Here is a 19840-nt window from a genome sequence, read left to right on the forward strand (position 1 = left end):
TGACCATGCTAGGAACCTAGGCATCATTCTGGACAACAAGCTAACCATGACGACTCAGGCCAACTCCGTCTCTTCCTCCCAAAGCTCAAGATGCACCATTAAAAAGGCCCTAAACTCCAGCCGACTGGACTATGGAAATGCTCTCTACGCAGGTATGGCAGCTCACCTCTGGCAACTACAGACCATACAGAATGCCACAGCCAGACTTGTCCTGGATCTGCCTAGATGAAACCACATCACCCCCTACCTCAGGGAACTCCACCGGCTCCCTATACAGAAAGATGTCATTTTTAGCTCCTGATCCATTTATACAAGGCCCTACACAACTGTGGACCCGCCTACTAGAACCACCGCCAGAACTTCCACCAGACACCTCTGCTCTGCATCCCTTTCTCTAACCCTCACCCTCATCATTCGACAAAGCAGATACAGAGATCATTCCATCTCCTATCTAACAGCGAAGACATGGAACGAGCTACCCTTTCATCTACAGACCTCCCCATCTCTTCCAGAGTTCTAAAAGTTCCTAAGGACTTGGCTATTCGGCTAATCAACTGAACCCAGCCAGCACCTGTATGCCCTCATGGGTGACAAGAACAGCTCTACAAATCTACTGATTGATTGAAATCCAACCTGCCCACATGATTAATCATTCTTAAGGGATCAACATGACCTAAAGCTAATGTATTTGAAACGGTGCACAGTCTAAATATCGAGTTTAAAATATCGACCTACAAAAATATCGAGTTGGAAATATCGAAGGTACAGAATATCGAGGTCAAGAATATCGTTGGACAGAATAGCGACCCTAAGGTAAGTAATATCGATTTTTTTTATATCGATGTAAGTAATATCGAAGTTAGTAATATCGATAGCATTTATATATCGATGTAACTAATCTCGATGTTACTAATACTGATATTTGTATTATTGTTATGTATTTTATTATGTATCTGTAATATGTTTTTTGTTAAGTATTTTACTTGTTTTAAATTATATGTGTACTATTTTTACATATTAATAATGTTATTTTTAAGTAATTTTATGTTTTGGCACCGTAGCGGGTTGTGGGTTTATAGGGGAATAGTGTGGGAAGTAATTTAAATATACAAAATTAATTAATAATTTTTAGGAATTATAAATTATTGTAATTAATTTTTGTGTATAGGGTGGGAAGTAATTTAATTTAATTAATTATTTATTTTTGTTTATTGGTATGGATAATTATTTTATTTTTAACTAATTATTAATTGCCAATTAAATATTTGAATTGATAAATATTTTATTTAATTTGTAATTAATGTTTTTAATTGGTAAATAATTTTTTTAATTTGTAATTAATGTTTTAATTGGTAATTAATTCTGTTAATTGGCAATTCATATTTTTATTGGTAATTAATTTCTATTAATTGGAAAATGTTTTTAATTAATTGGTAATCAATGTTTCCTGAAAAGTATTATTTGGTATGAAAAATAATGTTATTGTTTAATATTTTTAATTGTGAATTCATTTTAAATAATTAATATTTTTTGTAATGAAAAATATTTCATTGTTCAATATTTATTATTTGGTGACTAATATTTATTAATTAATATTGGTTTTTAATGTTAATATATTGTTAATTAATTATTTAATTGTACTTATGTTTTTAATAATTATTAATGGGTATTTGTGAATGATGTAGAGTTATTTAAAAATAAAAATATTTATTATTTTAAATACAAAAATTATTTATAAATATGTTATATTTAAATTCTACGCTATCCAACGTTTTCCCTACTGTTTCACTCTCTGGAGTTGGAATAGTAATTTGTACCCCTAACACTATCCAATGCTTTCCCTACTGTTGCACCCTCTGGAGTTGGAACAGTAATTTTTACCCCTACGCTATCCAACGCTTTCCCTACTGTTCCCCCCTCTGGAGTTGGAATAGTAAAATTTACCCCTACACTATCCAACGCTTTCCCTACTGTAGCACTCTCTGGAGTTGGAATAGTAATTTTTACCCCTACGCTATCCAACACTTTCCCTACTGTTTCACTCTCTGGAGTTGGAACAGTAATTTTTACCCTTATGCTATCCAACGCTTTCCCTACTGTTGCACCCTCTGGAGTTGGAATAGTAATTTTTACCCCTACGCTATCCAACACTTTCCCTACTGTTTCACTCTCTGGAGTTGGAACAGTAATTTTTACCCTTATGCTATCCAACGCTTTCCCTACTGTTGCACCCTCTGGAGTTGGAATAGTAATTTTTACCCCTACGCTATCCAACGCTTTCCCTACTGTTCCCCCCTCTAGAGTTGGAATAGTAAAATTTACCCCTACACTATCCAACGCTTTCCCTACTGTTCCCCCCTCTAGAGTTGGAATAGTAAAATTTACCCCTACACTATCCAACGCTTTCCCTACTGTAGGACCCAATGGAGTTGGAATAGTAATTCATACCCCTATGCTATCCAACGCTTTCCCTACTGTTGCACCCTCTGGAATTGGAATAGTAATTTTTACCCCTACGCTATCCAACGTTTTCCCTACTGTTGCATTTTCTGAAGTTGGAATAGTAATTTTAAGGGCCTGATTCTGATTCAGATTGGAAAGCTTCCCGACCGAATCGGTTTGGCAATGGTTTCCGACCCACTCGGATCGGGAGAGTCCAACCTACGGAGTACGATGCATCCGGATGCTTCCAGATACGATTTAGTTGGATTCTTATTGACTTCAATGAGAACATATGTTCCTAACTGCATCATAATTGGGATCAGGGTCGGCAAGACATGTTCCCGATCCGATTTGGAAGGAGCAAATGCCATTAGGAGGCCTTCCTAACTGCATCAGAATCAGTCCCTAGGTGGGAATCCTTTCCTAACCGCATCGGAATCAGGCCCTATGTGTTACGCTATCCAATGTTATCATTACTGTAGTTTTTTGGGGACTTTGAATAGTAGTTTTATTTATTTAGCTATTTAATATTTGTATTATTATTTTTGATAATGTAGTATATTATTAATGTTAAAAATATTGAAAGTATATTAAAAAAATTAATGTATTAAATATAATTTGTAATTTTTATTTATGTTATTGTTTTATGTGTGTAGATGTATTTGTAATGTATAATATTTTTTAATTATGTATAAGTTATTAAAATAATTATTCAAACTTATTATTAAGTAAGTATATATTATATATTTTATGTATATGTTTAATTAATGTTATATTATTGTATATGTATTATTTATTATTTGTAAACATTATTAACATTTTTAACTATGTTTATTTGGTTTATAAGTATTATTTACTTTATTTTACACTTTTCTTTATTACAAAAAAACCCGGATATTTTTAATTACGATATTTTTAACATCAATATTTTGGTTTCGATATTTTTGTACTTACCATGTTGTAGATACGATGTCGATATTCTTGCCTTCGATATTCCAGTGTCGATTTTTCTGTAGGTTGATATTTTGTCTGTCGATATTCTGTCAGTGATCCATTTGAAACGACATGCAGAATATCTAAAAAATACTATCACTGAATGTTTTTATACCTGATATCCTCTGAAAAGCTGAAGTGGGTTGCTTCCTTTCTCAGTCTAGCCAGGGTGGCTCCTCCTTCTCTCTGCAAGTTCACCAGTCTGGTGTCGCTAAGCACAGACTTCATCATCTCGCGGTGCTGGATGATGCGCAGCGATGGTTCCTATGGAGATTAAATACAAACAGTAACACCTTGAGGATTCCCTTGTACCTTGCAGGCATAATCAGCCATGTTAGCCCCCCAAGAAATGTGAGGATTTGAGCATATCTGTTTTTGCAGAGGACATGCAAAGTGGTGACTCCGTTGCCAACCTTTCAGTATGGAGCTCATGGATAAGAATGACCAACTTAATCACAAATATCTTTTATGTATATTTTTTACTTTTTTGATACAAATAGCTTCTAATAGAGAATAATCCATGCTCCATGGGTAATGAACAGTACATTTCAGAACAACCAAGAGTGCTACAACATAAATATAGTACAAATTAAAGAATGAGCTACAAATGTTTGATTTTTTTTTCCATTATTTGGAATGAGTGAATTCAAGTCAAGAATTACTTTATTCAATATACAGAAGACCATAAAAGTGCTTGAAATACTAAAACATACATTCGATAAGATATATTGACATAAATCTGTTAACAACTAAATTACTGAAAGAAAAAAAGAAGAAAAGTACTGATTTAAAAGGTAGTGCAACCACAAACAAATCTTCCATTATCAACCCGCACACTAGTTATGCAGACAATAAATTTGATATAAAAGTCCATCAGGGTAAACTATATTGCATGTAGTTAACTCTGTCGATTGATGTTTTTTTTTTTAAACAAAAAAAAGTGTTACTAACCAAAGGCGTAATATGATACAATGCAATGTGCAAATGACAGAAACAAAGTACACTTAGGTGTATACATAACTACATCCTAAAACATCCACCCATAAAATGATAAAAAATACCCCCTCATTATACATACCATTTGCCACAATCCATAGATAAAAACTCAGACCAGCATCCTAAACTCGTGGTTTTTGGTTGAGAGCCCTTTTACGGACTAGCCTATTGCGATTAAGAATCTCTCTATTGCACATACCCCGAGGGTAGCATGGCACGAGCGGGCAGGCATCCGAAAGATTATGTGCAAAGCGACCACACAGCACACGCATCCACTGAGACAGTAAAATTGGGCACGCAATGAGTGACACGACTCCAGTTAGTTTGTATAAAAATTAGATAACTTTTATATAGAGCAGAGTCAGAGTAATCAAAAATTGTAATATCAATAACTTATTAGTTTTCTTCAAAATTCATATGTTTCAACACTTGGCAATGGAGACTAGATAAATAAATATGCAATATAAGATAAATATTAAATATTCGATAATATTAAGTAATAGATAACCACAGGCCTGACCTCAGCCTTGCTTCTTATCAGCACCTGTAAGGAATACATCACAAAAGCAACCAAATGACATTGCATCATATTAGTTCTGTAGGCATATTACCCACTTCTCACCAAGCAAGGGCGAGCGTTTTACAGCAGTAAACATGTAAATAAATAACTGTAGGCTTCCAGTAAATGCAGTACTAGGTGGGAGAAAAACATTTCATTAAGAATAACTTCCCCTGGTGCAGGATTAACCATTTTAAGAACCACTCCCAGCAGGAATGAGCATTTCCTAGATTAGGGCATTAAGAAGTTCAACAGCAGGAGCAGAAGTTTTCATTAGTTATGCATAAACATTTCATCCAGGAGGTAACCACTTCTCTGAGCAGACGTAAACATTTAATAACAGGTCAACCATGCATAAGGCTAGGCTGAGCAGGACACTAGGCGAAATATGGATAATCCCTGGGATTGGGCCTAGCCCTCGCTAATACTCTTCATCCTGGTACTGTAGGCATTCTATTACATCCTCTAATCAGGGGTTACCCTTTTATGAATTGAGGCCTATAAACTGTGGGCCTTGGGACCTCTAAAACAGTCCCAATACCAGGGTAAACACCCCCTTAATCTAGTAGGGACCTTTCATTAGGAAGTATCCTGTTCGCAGGTGAGAACAACATTTCATGTAGAGCCATTCATATTCTCATTAGCAGTAACTTATTTCAATAAAGGTTAAAACGTTACATTACCCAGCATTAAACATTTCCTGGAGTTGTACTTAAGGAACATTGCACTTGGCATATAACCCTTCCCTATGCAGACACCTTTCATTATATAAATGTAGGTGTTTCAGAGACCCTGGCATCAGGCAGGAGTACAAAACACTTCCTTAAAGATCAGGCAACATGTCATTATGCAAAAACCCACATTTCATTAGGCCAGGATAACCTTTGCATTTTACTGGGGGTCAACATTTCATTATGTGAGCAAAGGGAGCAAGTTATTAATCACTGTAGCATCAATAACCAATTCATCAGGAATAAACATTACAGCAAGGAGATATTGCATCAAGAATAAACCTGGCATCAAAGTTAACCATTGCATTAGCCAGCACTAACCCGGTATTAAGGCCAAAATGAGCACTTAACTTTACTCCCAGGCCGAGGTTAACCTTAGTGGCCCAGCAGCCCCTTAACTTGTTAACCCTTCTCAGTGGCAAGAATCACCAGGGCCATAATAGACCCCTAACCGGGGGTTAATTCTTAAATGGGACCAGGCCCAGTTCAGATGCTTTTATGGGCCTGATCAGGGCCAACAGGGCCCAACTACAGTTTCTCCTCATAGCACTCTACACTTCCACAGCGCTCGCACTGGCTGAGGTGTTCTGGGGCATAACAGCGCTCTTCCTCACAGTGCTCTCCACAGCCTCAGCGCTCACACTTGCGGCAATTATCTTGGGCACAGGGCGCTTTCTGACACAGCGCCAGGCAGCAAATTCAGGTCCTGGGCCCACAGCGCCTCGCTGATGCAGCGCTTGAAATTAATGACAGATGCTGGATGTACAGCGCTTCAAAGTACCTCAAGGGTCCCCAGGCAGCAGCAGAGATCACAGGTTCACAACGCTTCGCAGTCACAGCGCTGGTAGTGGGTTGCAGGGATCAGGTACACAGTGCGACCCATTCACAGCGCTGGTAATGGATTTCTGGTGTCAGTTGTAGGGGAAGGGAATATGGCAGTCCTGGAGATAGCGCTTCTCTGGTACAGCGCTTCGCAGGGGCCCTTCCCATAGATAAGACAGTTCAGTCAGCACCGGCAGGACAGGTAGTCCAGGATGCTAGCGCTAGGGAATAGGGGCGCTTAGCCAGCAGACAGTTCATTTAAGTTGGAATCAGATCAGCAGGACCAACAGGACAGGCCACACAACAGTGGCAAACCAGCAAAAGGGGTCCCAGGTGGCGTCAGGGAGCGCGGGGAGCGACACAGCGCCAATACCTGGTTGATTTCTCAATAGTCCTGTGGTGGTTTGGTTTCTTCTTGGCGCTTTATGTTTCGTGCGCCCTTGTAAATAGCAGTCTCTGGGTTCCTTGAAGGGGGGGGGGGGGGTTGAGTTGTTGGCTGATATCAAATCTCCTCAGCCAGTTCCCTTCAAGTGGTCCCTGGGTTCCCCTTCCGCCGGGCCAGATCAGGGGGCAAGTTCAGGATCCCTAAACACTTGGAAGGCAGCACCTAGGCCCTGTCACTCCCAGTGTCATAGGTCCCTGTCTAGGCCCCACTGCCTAGAACTCCTGCGTAGGTTCTCCCCCAGATCAGTGTTCCCTCAATCTGACAGGAAAGTTTCCCTCCCTTTCCTTATATAATGCCAGTTGGCAGTTGGCAGTGGTAGTTGGTGTCACCTCACCTGTTCCAGAAGGTTCCAGGAGGTTCTAGGAGGTTCCACCATTCTGGCTATGGCAGGCTAGTATGAATACATTGTCTGAGGGTTCTAGCCAGCTCCTGGCTACTAGAATGCGCCCACAAAGACCGCGATGCAGTAGCAGGGGTCAGTGGCAGCCATGTTAGGGGAAGAAAGCACCTGCACCTTAACATTAGTTTAACAATACACAGGGCTTTCTCCATTACACAAGGCCTATACACTTTTGTTACAATAGGGGGCACCCTAAATTAAAGGAATAAAAAGCAAAAACATTTCTGGGAAAAGGCCAAGTCCCACACCCCATTTAAGAAATTCATATTTACTAGTAGGCGAATGGCTTGATCCTGATTAATAATTCTACTGCTACTAAAAACTGGCTTTAGAAACGTTTTCAGTTCATCTACAAACCACAAACAATCTATTAAAACATATAGCCAGCTACATTTTACTTTCAGTCCGCATGTACATAAACCCTGTTCATCTCTCATTACTGCTTTGATCTTCGTATCTGTGTAACATGGATTAAGCCAAACTCTAAATCTCAATACAGCATTCCATAACTTGGGGCTTGGCACTGGCATGGCCTTGATATAAGGGAACACATCCTCATTACTCCAACCCATAACAAAAAACTGGGTAGGTGGTTTCCCACCCAGATAAAGCAGGTCCTCCTCTCTCGTACAGTTTCTTATAATAGCATATAATTCCTGCCTGTGGATCAATTGCGCTTCCTTCCACCAATCTGGCTCACGTAATGATTTAGTGCAGAGCTTTCCTAATATACATTTCACTTGAAGGGCAAAGTTCAACTCACTTTTCTCATTCTCTTTTTTACAGAGGTTTGATATTTTAGAATTAGCTTCCCCATTCAATCTCTGCCAACAATTAAAGTAGTTTACAGCCCCTGGTAGCTCCGGTCTATTAACTGGCATTCCACTCTTATGACCTGTATCATGGTTGATGGTAAAAGAGCAAGGAGCCGTTTTATACATTTACCCTCCTCGGAGTTCCAGTCCAGTTTGCCCAGTAGGGCTAGCACTTCCACCCCATTCTGGAGTTGTAGGCGTACCATTGCACTGAAGGGCGAAAGTATGGGGCGAAGAGGCGGCCCTCCATATTTCCGACCAAACTGTTTAAAGCCCCACACCGAACACAAGGCCGTGAGTGCATGATGGATTGAACCTTGTCCTCATTTGTCAATTTGACACCAATGAGCGCACCAATCAAGATTTGTTAATGGTTTATGACGAATTGACAGTAATTTGAGACACATCAGGAATAATCTCATGGCTTTCATCAAAAACAAAACAAACTCCACCAGAACCAACATTTTGTCCTCTAATATTCTCACTGTGCTCTGAGTGACTTGTTTCTACTTCAATGAACAATTAATACACAATTAGATCACAATTGTTACAGTGTCAAATATCTGTCTAGACATCTTTCAAAAAACCTTTCCAGTCAAAGATATCTCCAATGCAAAAGTTATCAGCCTGTGCCTTACCATAGTGATTCTAAACTCATTCATGCCTCACTAACTTCTGACCTAGTCCCACAAAAACTCAAACATGCAATCAACACAGCTCTCCTCAAAATGACCTGATCCTGGGTTCCTGTTGAACCACAGAACCCCCTTGGGTCTTCCAGGATCCGCCAAAGCTCTGGTAACTGCCATATCTTTTCGATGTTTTCCTTCTTTAAGCACAGTTATCTGCTCAATGAGATTGTCACTTTCTGGCCTCACAGATGTACATACTCTACACTATTGAACAGAAATCCAGATATGAGGGCCTTACACATACAGCTGAAACCAGCAAGCAGTGTATAGTGAAATTACCCAAATCCATGTAACCCACATTGCAGATGTTAGAAGGAAGAAATGCCAGTTTTCTCATCTGTGCGCATGCATGTAGTGGTAATTTACATAGTACAAACCTTGCTGGAAAGCAAATAAGCACTGAGCAGATGCTTACATTAGTGGTGGGAGTACTTGTCATGCTTAAGCATGTTTGTTTCACTACTTAACACTGCAGCCAATCGTGGATGCTGTTCTCTGTGTTCAACTTCTTCGTCAGTCCTTGTCCAGGCTTTTCAGGTTCTTTGTTTCCTGGTATGTCTATTTCAGATCCACCTTCTTGTTTCCCTCCTCAGGCTGAGTAGGTAAGAGAAGTGGGTCCCTGTCCCAATCTGAATTGTTTTTACAGAGTTTTATATGGCGCAAACTTGACCCGGTATGGGGTATCAAAGCACTTTACATAGCACCAGTTGCGTTACATGAGGACACACATTCATTTTTGTTAGGCACGGGGAGATTAAGTGATTTGCCCAGGACCACAGGATGTTCAGCGTCCTTGCCGAGACTCGAACTCGGATCCCCAGATTCGAGGTCGACTGCCCTAGCTGTTAGGCCAACTCCTCTCCCCTCATGAATTTGTCTCATGTCAACTGCAGCTGATGAACTCTCCAGTCCGGAAACGTGGACACTAATGCCAGTGAGTGGCATTTACCTTTGGTTGGGATCCCAGGTTTGGCTGCCACTTCATGCTGCGTCCTTTGACTGTATGCCTTCATGTTCACTTGGCTGTGCCTCAGTTTTAGGGTGTCTTCCTTCCTCTGTGTGTTTTTTTTTTTACTTCGGAGGTCTATTGTTGAAGCTGTTATTTCTGCCTTTGGGACAATAGTGGCTGGTCTGGTAGTCCCCTGTTTCCATTTAGTTGCTACACTTTCATGACTGCAGCTACAACTTAGTGAGGTTAGGCAACAGGGCCGTACTGGCCGTATGGAGCATCAGGCATTTGCCCAGGGGGCTGGAAGGGTTGGGGCCTGTTTTGACACAGCGAGGGCTGGTTTTGTTACTTGGGCCGGCTTTGCAGCAGTGCTGCAATATCGGCCCCCAGTAACAAAAGCAGCAAGCAAGCATTTCCAGCCTCCAGGGGCTAGGCAGTGCTTCACCAGGGGTCGTTCTGAGAAAATTGCCAGAGCTGCTATGGGTTCCCAATCAGGCCCTGTTAGCCAAGCTTATGTTGTGCTTTCGGCTGATGTGCACTGCTGTTCACTTTTGGATTGCATTGCAGTTCTACCTGCACTTTGTTGTTCAGGCTTTAGGGATGTGTATCTTCTGCACTCTCTTTGTGGGCCTTTGATACTTAGTCTAATGGCTGGTGGGACTGCTCAGCGTTTCCCAATTGTGGTTGTTTTGCTTGGTTCAACCTTCTCAATTGCTTCTGGGAAGGTCTGGTTGATACTCTGATGCTTGGCTGGGTTTTACCATCATGAGTTGCTGCTGGGTGATCCTACTAGGGTTGTCCCTTTGTTCTGTGCTGCCTCTGTGTGGGGGTGTTCCTGTCTGAAATCTCCCTACAATGTCACTGGTTAGCCATTCTGGCTAATTGGCTCCTTCAGGAATACTTATCAGCATCGGTCCTGCTTGCAGGTTGGCTGGGTAGCAGTTCTTTCTTCGTCACACTTTGTCCACTATTTCCCCCATTTGAAGGTTCTGCTCTTGGACTCGGGACTTTGTGATGGTCCTCCCTTGTTGCTTTATCCTTTTACTTCCTTCCCCAATTGTCTCTTGTGGTTGCCTTTCCATGAGGTTTTTCTTTGCATGGACGGTATGGTTGTTCTTCACCCTGATACAGGCTGTTGGCTGTAGTCTGTCTTGGTATGCCAGTATGGGAGGCAGATGCTGAGCATGTGCATGGCGGGGGCACAAGTATTAATTAATTTAGGTCATGAGTTATAGCTACTGGAGATAACTATGGGTCTGATTTAGATCTTGGTGGATAGGATACTCTGTCACAAATGTGACGGATATCCCATTTGCCAAATTACAAGTGCATTATATCTTATGACACTTGTAATATCGCAGACGGGATATTCTTCAGGTTTGTGATGGAGTATACTATCCACCAAGATCTAAATCAGGCCCTAAAGCAGGTACATTTCAGTGATTTTGTTAGTTTAAAACATTATGTTTTAACCGCTTCGCTGCGGCCGGAAGTTCACTGCGGTGCGGAAGAATTCCACATGTGCGCGATTCGGACGGCCCCCGGCTGTCCTCCGAACACGCCCACCGTGACATCAGACAGCCAGGGGCCGTCCGACGCACGGAAGAGGTTAACTCAGATTTTCACATACCTATAACGTCCCGTTTTTTCAGTAAAAAAATGTGTGTGTGTCTGGGTGTGTGTGACACTCTTTGCTAGCACAGGAATTGAGCTCTAAAGAACGAGTTGGACAAATCTTACCGGCACTGTACAGGGGTGTAACACAGGCCCTGGCAGCCCTTGCACAGCATGGGGCCCCCAGCCCTTCAGGGGCATCCAACCCTTTAAGTGAACCCCCTCAGCTGAAGGCCAATGAATATCTCTAAGATACAGGCGACTCAGTAGCCCTTCATCACATTCTGTGGGGGTAAGGGGCTCATATGTTTGTGTTACACCACAGGCACTGGCCCATTCCCTTCATGAACAGGGTTGAAGGAGCCCCTCTTCAATAAGGAGCTTAAATTCACAGGCTTTGCTCCTTTTATTATGAATTGATGTGAGCATTTGTCTCAATGGAATAACCACAATACCTGTTGTTACGTATTATTGGATTTTGATAGGTAGCACTCTTCTAATGATGTCATTTCCAATTTGAATATTACAGGGGCAAATATTTGATTTTGTAATTTCTGGCAACAAATTAGCAATTTCAAAACCTTCCTCTTTTTGGCACTTGAATGCTGACAATTTTGCAGCCAATACCCTTGTCTTGCTGCACTTCCTCCTGGACATTACCTCATTATCTGACACTTAAAAGAACATCATCAAAATGACCCCTCATGCCATGCCCGCCTCTTAATTAGCATTTTATACGACTCCATACCTGCATGTCATCTAGGTTATTGCTTTGCTCTAGTTGCCGGATGGAGTGCTGCAGGGATTCAACGGCCTTCTTGAGATCTTCAACAAAAGGATCCAACTTCTGCAACAGAAATTAAAAAGCTGCATAAGCATTTAGCAGGTCCAGGATTTACAGACACAGGAGACAAAGACTGATATAGGCAAGTAAAGTCAAAGAACTGTGACTTAAGAAGTAACAGCGTAGCTCTGTCTTCATCAGAAAGCAGGGAATCAAGGAAACATTAGAAGATGTCAGAAATAAAGAGAGAAAATGAACGAGAATATTAAATAAGCGAGAAACAATAGAGAAGAAAAAATGAAGAGAAGAAGAGTAATAATGGACGGAGAGAGGGAAAAGGAGTGAGTTATAGAGAAGGTTAATGGAGATAAAAGAGACATAATAAACACTTGGGGGACAGACTTTGCCTAAATTGGACCTATATCGCAATATCATACCAAAAATTTTCAACTGACATAAATATCCATAAATATCACCCACTAAGTATTATTTACAAAAACATTGACCATACAGGGTAGATCTTCTAATATTAAATCCAATAGGGGGATATTTTTGTAAACAATATTTAGCACACAATAATTGTCTCAGACATATTTTGACAATGATTTTCAGGTGTCGTAGTAGACCCTGAGAAATGAATCACTTCCCTCAAATTACCCTTAAACAGAGACACAAAAAGGACCAAAATGCCTTTATATATTGCTGATTTGGTGATCGGAAAAGAAATGCAGAAAAGATGACTGGATACAGTAAAAGATTGCACCCTTGGGTGGAAGAGGGAAACACGGATAACTTCTGACCCTGCACGGTAGGCATTGACTGCTTGTTTATTGATTTGTTGTAAGCTTTCCTTAATAGGAATAAGGCTAGTAAAAGCCAGTTTTGTAGATATGATAGACAAGGTTAGTGGTTTGTCTGCTATAGAAGGGCAAAGCTTGGTGTGCCTCCAGCTAGCCCTATCCGTGAGAATGAACTTGTAATATTCCAAATAATAAGCAAATAGTTTGCTGGGGCAGTGGGTTTGGTGTCTCTATTAGGGCGGCTTGCAACATGGGGTTTAATGTACCGCTCACAATGTGTTTTCTGTGGAGAAGCTTTGTGTGGGAAGCACCTTATGTCTAGACCAGGCTTTGGAGGCCCCAAGAGCAAAAGATTGAGCACTAGAATTCCCTTTGTCACTAGAAAGCGTGCAACCACATTGGTAACACTAGAATGCACCTTCAACCCTGAAGCAAATGAATCAGTAAGGAAGTGATAAGTGGGAAACATTTTTGGGAAAATCACATAGGAGTAGCTGTTCCTGGATTATTAGTGAACTGGAGTTGCTTGATAACATTTCCTGGTTAGGGGCAAGCCTAACTGGGATCAATACTAAGTAGATGGAAGCATCTAGATGTCTCATGTCAAGGGTATGGGTAACACATTTAAAGTTCACCTTAGAATAAAAAGGGAGGCAATTTTTTAAGTCACCTACAGCACTACTGGACAGCCAAACTCTCACCTTGTTCAATATTGTAGAATATTCTCTGTATATATGTGGGTTTGATTCCTAGGGGCAGCGGGTGTTGAGAGCTTTGTTTAAAGTGTGAGAAGATTCACACAACCATCATTGCAATGTCTGTTCAGGGTCTTTTTCATATCCCTGTGGGAGATGCCACAAGGGCTGCAATATGTATGGCCCAATGTCAGCTAGGCTGTTGGTCAAAGGTTTATTCCAGTGGAGAAAACAGAGGATCCACCAGTGGAACCTTGACTTTTCATCTGGCTATATAGAGTAGGCTAAATTGCAGTTTGGAAGACAAGTTGCTCCGCCACATTTGTGGGCACTATATCCCTATTGAAGCAAATAGTACTGGACTTGGCAACTTTTCCAGTTGCCTCGATTCTGGTGGGTATCTCCAATTCTTTTTTTTTAAAGTCTCTTTATTTGCATTTTTATTTTATTTTCATACATTGACAGCTCTCATAACAGTACAGAGAATTAGCCGTCATCTCTTTGTATAAACATTTCCTACATGAGAAATGACTAATGACCTATACTGCATAGAGCCAAAATCATTGAAGGCTGTTGCCCGTTTGGTACTTAGGCCAGACCTGCGTTTCAGTTTCCGGTCAGGCAGATGTAAATGACTAGAACTTGGCTCAATTCGAGGTACTAGATTGTTCACAGTTAATAAATGGAACAAATCTTCAACATTGCTAATGTGCTTAGTTTGAGTCTATAGTGGCGACGTGCCCCAGACTCACCACTTCTCCCTCCTCAATACCCTGGACCTTTATGTAAATTTTCAGATCATGCCTAAGCCAGCAACACTTCATTTCTACACCCACACCACTTATGCCACTGTGATACCTGCTACCAGTCCTTATGTGTATGACAGATTGTGTATGGGTCCCCGTAGCTAGGACCCTTGTCTCAAGCATGCATGTCCTCCTCAGTGGTTTGTGTTGTGAGTTGAAATTCTACAAGTATGGCATACCAGCTTTGTGGTACCGGGAATTGCCGTAGCAGAAATATGTCCTCCCTGTGCAACGCTGTGCTTTCCGCCTGCGACCCCACCAAGAGTGATTGCTTTCAGGTCTTAGTTAAAGGGGGGTTCAGATTCTTCCACCTGCGAGTAATATGTCGCTTAGTGGTTATAAGACCCAGGTCAACAAATCTAGGTGGGACATTTCTATTATTTAGAAACAGTCACAACAAGCACACCTCTCATGTGTGCACCTCTAGGTGGTCAGTACAGGTAAAAAAACATGATGTGACATCCTGCCAATATGCATGTAGTGTAGGAAAGTGCAATAGCATGTGGAGGAAATCCACCCAAAACTCAGTACACTGAGGGCAAGCTGCGTTTGTCTGGTAAAAATATCGGTTTAGTTTGGCAGATGTTAAATATGCCCTGTGTGTGATGTAGAATTGTGTAAGTCGAAATGTCCACGTTTTGTGGGATGTGTGTGGGTCCTGCTAGTATTGATGTCCATTCCTTATCTGTCCAGGGGCGACCACGGTCTTCCTCCCACTTGGCAAGCAATAACAAGATCGGATTTGTCATGTGTGTCGGTAGTGATGCTGTTAGCCCTTGCACTGTGTGGCTGCCTGTTTCCATGACTTGTGAATATTGTACCACTAGATGGGATTGTGGTTCGCTTGACAAGTTGCCCCATGCTCGTTTCGTGGCCATCAATGAATTGTACAGTAAAAATTGCCCTGGGGATATATATGTGTCACTTGTTAGTTCTTCATAAGTTAAAAAGACACCATCACCATACAAGTCACTCAGTGTATGCAGCCCAGCAACATGTTAGGGTACAAGTTTGGCTCCTTTCGTGATAGCCCTATGCCTAGGTGTACATAGCAGGGGCAACACAGACGCTTATGGGGTTATCGACCGTGTGAGGTGTAGGCTCGGTCTATAACAACGATATGCTAGAGCCAGTAAGATGGTTCTAGGTTCAGTGGCTTTAGCGGCTGGATTAAATAAGTGGTGAATGTTGGTCATCGTCCAGGCTGGCAACATGGTGGCCATATCAGACAGTTGTTGTACCGCCAGCCATTTGGCCACTCACTGCAATTGTGCTGCCAGATAGTACAAATCCATGTTTGGGACTGTCAGCCTTCTTTGTTCCATAGTTGCATATAATTTCATCAAAGCTACAATGCAACGCACCTTTTTCCAAATAAAGTCATGTGTTGTTTGTTCAAAATCACTGAACGTTTTAGCTGGGGCATAGTTAGGGAAACTTGAAAAATAGTACAGTAATCTGGGTAGGACCACCATCTTTAATAGGGTGATCCAACCCATAACTAGTATCGGCAACATGTTCCAAAATCTGATTTGAGACTGGATAGAGGTTTATGGCTTTAAAGGTGTCCCATTTTATAAAACGCAAGGGCGTTGGGAGATAGTTGTCCCTAAAATAGGTGATTATGGCAGTGTTTAAAGCTTCGCGAAACAGAGGGTCTTCTCGTGTTTCAGGTTGTAAGCGCCAAGTGGGAATAGAAAGGCAGGCTTTATCCCCTGATAGCTGCAGGAATTTCAGATTGTGATCAGAGAGGGTCCTGCCCCTATCTTCAGTTCTAGTTACCGATACGGCGATCGAAATTGTACAAACTAGTCTGTCTAATCTTACATGTAGTTGGTGTGCACCCAAATAGTAGGAGTATATTTTGTCTGTAGCGTGGTGATGTTGCCAGATGTCTACCTGTTTCCAGTGCTCTGGCTATGTGTGCATTGCTCTCGCAGTGGTAGAAAGGAGCGGTCAAGGGCTAGGTCAATCACACAGTTAAAGTCACCGTCTAGTAACCATGGTAGCCCATGACAGTTGGATAATTTGTTAGATAAGGTGTGAAGAAATGCAGCCTGATCCGTGTTCAGTGCATATATATGAAGCCTAAGAGTATGTGCTGGCCATCCAAATGGCCTTACACTAGGAAATATCACCCCTCGGCACCTATGACAGTTTCATCTGTTGTGAAGGGTGTCCCCGGTTTAATCCAAATCAGTGTCCCCCTTGCATATGCAGAATAACCAGTGCCCACGCCACTTCCTCTGCAGTGTTGTTATTTCAGGAGTTGTCAAGTGCATTTCTTGCAGGAAGGCAATATGGGCAAGGTGTTGCTTCAGATATGAATAAACTGAATACTACGTACAGGTGTGTGTATTCCCCAGACGCTCCAAGTGTTTATGTTAGTGGATGTCATTAGTGTAGCGGTTGTCAATCTTAAGGCACATGTCATCTGGTGGAAAGGAATGCCAAAAGGGCGGGTATGCAACATGCAGCCATCCAAACCATTATCCAGTCCATTACGCCTTTGTTGGCTAGTAGGTGTGGGCCTTTTTCTATAGCAGGGAGTTGTGGGTCAGGCAATGCAATCCCCCTGCTTAGGCTGCAGTGAGTGGGACTGTATGTCACACACACACCCACCCAAGCCCCTCATTCGTGTCAGTTTGAAAGCAGATTTCCAACTGCTGCTATGCTGGACTACTTTAAGGGAAATATGGGATACTCATATCAGGTGGAGCAGAACACAGAACGTACACATTTCATTACTAAATGTTCGCTATAACGCACTCATACTGCTACTTACGTGCTTTCAGACTTCAGCCAAAGGTAGACAGCTGGTTGAAATGTCTCTCAATTTAGATTATATCATCTGCTGTTTGCGGGGTGACTTCATGGGGCATGGGGGAGCTCGGGAAGAAGAAGGCAGCATCCACAGATTTCTCGTTGCAACCTCGGTCGGCTGGACTGTCACTGGATTCCAACTATTTTCGGGCCTTCCCCAGGGTGGCCGCTGTCTGTAATGCTCTGAATTGATCATGTATCATTTGCTCAATATCAGGTGTGTGTCACGATTTCCCTTCATGAATACTGTGCTTTTCCCACGGCAGTTCACTCGTGGTGTCACAAACTGTCCATCTCCTTGGGCCCCTGTGGATGCAGGTATTTGATTCAAGTTTGTTGAGTCCAGCCATTCCCAAGCAGCTATGTTGGTGTCAAAGAAGTAAAGAAGTGTGTTTTTTTCTCCGCCATAATTTGTAGACGCGTGGTAAACATTGAGTCCTGAGGTCAAGACTGCATAGACAGCGCTTCACCTCGCAAAATGAGTGTCTCTGTTTCTGCACTGCAACCGTGTAATTTGGAAAGAGCATAACTTGTGTGTTGTCAACTTGTATGGACTAGAGCTTTCGGGCTTCCTGCAGTATTGTTTCTCTGTCCTTGTAGTGCAAGACGCAAAACAGAAAAGACCTGGGGTCTGTTCCTGTGGGGGGAGGAGGGGGGTCTGTGGGGCCCTATGTGCCCTCTCCACTGAGAAATGGTGTGACAGTTTCTCTGACGGGATCATATTTCAGATCTATTTCTCCACATAATCGGTGGCGACTTTACCGGCCGTTCTCTCTGGCAGTCGCACACTCGTATGTTATTTCTTCTAGAGCGTCCCTCTGTATCTTCAGCCCTTCGTTCTGGTGTGCACACCCAGATCATTAGTTCTCTCAGCATTGTCTCTGCTTTATGGGTCTTCAGAGTCATTTCCTTGACGGCGTCCTCCATTGAGCGGGTTTTATCTGCTAATTTACAGTGGTCCACATACAGGTTCAGATCTATTACTACAGCATCTATTTTGCTCTACAGTGAAGACCACGTCTGATCAAGCGATGCCCCCAGTTTTTCTACAGCCACAGTTTGCTGCTCATTGAATCAGTGGGTGGTATATCTGCTGGCTTGTCTTGCAGAGTTCAGGTGGGCTGTGCCTGACCAGGCGCCCCACCAGTGCCAGAGTGCAGGCGGCCCACCATGCCGGGCATGGACACCTGTGCTGCCTTTGCTTATGAAGGTCTTCCTTATGCTTTACGCGCAGGTTTCTGTTGGGGCAGACCTTTATTCCCCCAGTGTCTCTGGCGTGTGGGGAAAGCTCAATTTCCAGGGGTGTTCACACCAAGAGGTATCCGGAGGGGAGGGGTGGCAAAATCTGTTGGTCTCCTCGGTACTCAGAGTTTTTTTGCACATGTGTCTGTCAAGTAGCAGGGGGTCTATGGCGACAATGGTGGCTTGCGACAGCCTAATCCGTACCTGTGGCAAAGCGCTGTATGCTGTGTCATATCTCGTCTCACCCTTTAGTTGTTGAGTAATGAGTGCCATGTCTTATTGTGCAATTTCAGTGTGCTAGAGTTGATACAGGAATGATATCATGGGAGGATCAGATTGTGATAAAAGGTGGAAGCATAGCTAAGTGCAACACATGGTTAGTAACACATCTCAAGTAATCTTGCCTCCTTTATCCTATTTATCCCATCATGTCGTGGGAGCCAAGCCTTTCGCCCCTTAGCTGGCACTATGCAGCATTAGACGTCTGCTCCCCCTCATGTCCTTGGGCCTCCTGGGGAAAGGCCCTTGCCTCCTGATATCAGCTTTTCCCCAAATGATGCTGCACTCCCAGCGCGCATGTTCATTGTCTGGCTCACCTCTCTTTATTTGCAGCGTCAATGTGTTAACGATGTGCAGTCACTGCCCTGTGTTAATGTCTTTTGCCACTTCAGGCCCACTCTCTTCTTTCCTCTACCGCTGCATGTGCCTCATAGTTTCCCAGCAGCATCAGTTTTTCAGGCCTAGGAGTGCAGCGGCACCAGCAAAGCGGCCTCCTCACTCATTCAGCTCCAACAGAAGTCAGCCTACCCGCACAGCTCTTCTCTTCAGGGCCTCTTCAGTAATGGTGCTTAGTAGCGTTGGGGCCTGACCCTGAGTGCCTTACTCCAGGTCTGCACACTGCAGCGGCCACTCGCCGGCATCCAGTAGCTTCGGCTCCTCACAGTCCCTGGTATACGGCGCCTTTTCGCTTTCCCTCAACACAGCTTAAGCCCTCGCGGCCAGGACAGCTAGCGCTGCCCCAACGGTCACTTACCGGGGGCGATTTTCTCTGATTCTGGTTTTGGTCCTCACGCTCACTGTCTGACCCACGCAGCACTTCCAAGACCCGGTCCAGCCTCGCACAGATCACTGCATGGGGCATTCTGGCGGCCTCTTCCAAGTTAGCTTGGCTCCCGGTACTTGTCTCTACACAGCAGCTGGTTAGGGTTAGCTCTCTGCATGCTCCTTGAGTG

The 19840-nt window shown here is 42.8% G+C and overlaps 1 protein-coding gene across 2 annotated transcripts in view; it reads right to left on the reverse strand.

The window, feature by feature from the left end:
• Positions 1 to 19840, reverse strand: part of KIAA1755 (KIAA1755 ortholog) — a 696136-nt gene that overhangs the window by 246703 nt on the left and 429593 nt on the right. For both annotated transcript variants that reach the window (XM_086932242.1, XM_086932241.1), the window contains exons 9-10: positions 12207 to 12305; positions 3551 to 3699 (exon numbers count right to left, since the gene is read on the reverse strand). In XM_086932242.1, the coding sequence (XP_086788368.1) occupies positions 3551 to 3699; positions 12207 to 12305 (248 nt within the window). The remainder of the gene's footprint in view (positions 1 to 3550; positions 3700 to 12206; positions 12306 to 19840) is intronic.

The sequence above is a fragment of the Lissotriton vulgaris genome, chromosome 7 (assembly GCF_964263255.1).
Source record: "Lissotriton vulgaris chromosome 7, aLisVul1.2, whole genome shotgun sequence".
Lineage (NCBI taxonomy): Eukaryota > Metazoa > Chordata > Amphibia > Caudata > Salamandridae > Lissotriton > Lissotriton vulgaris.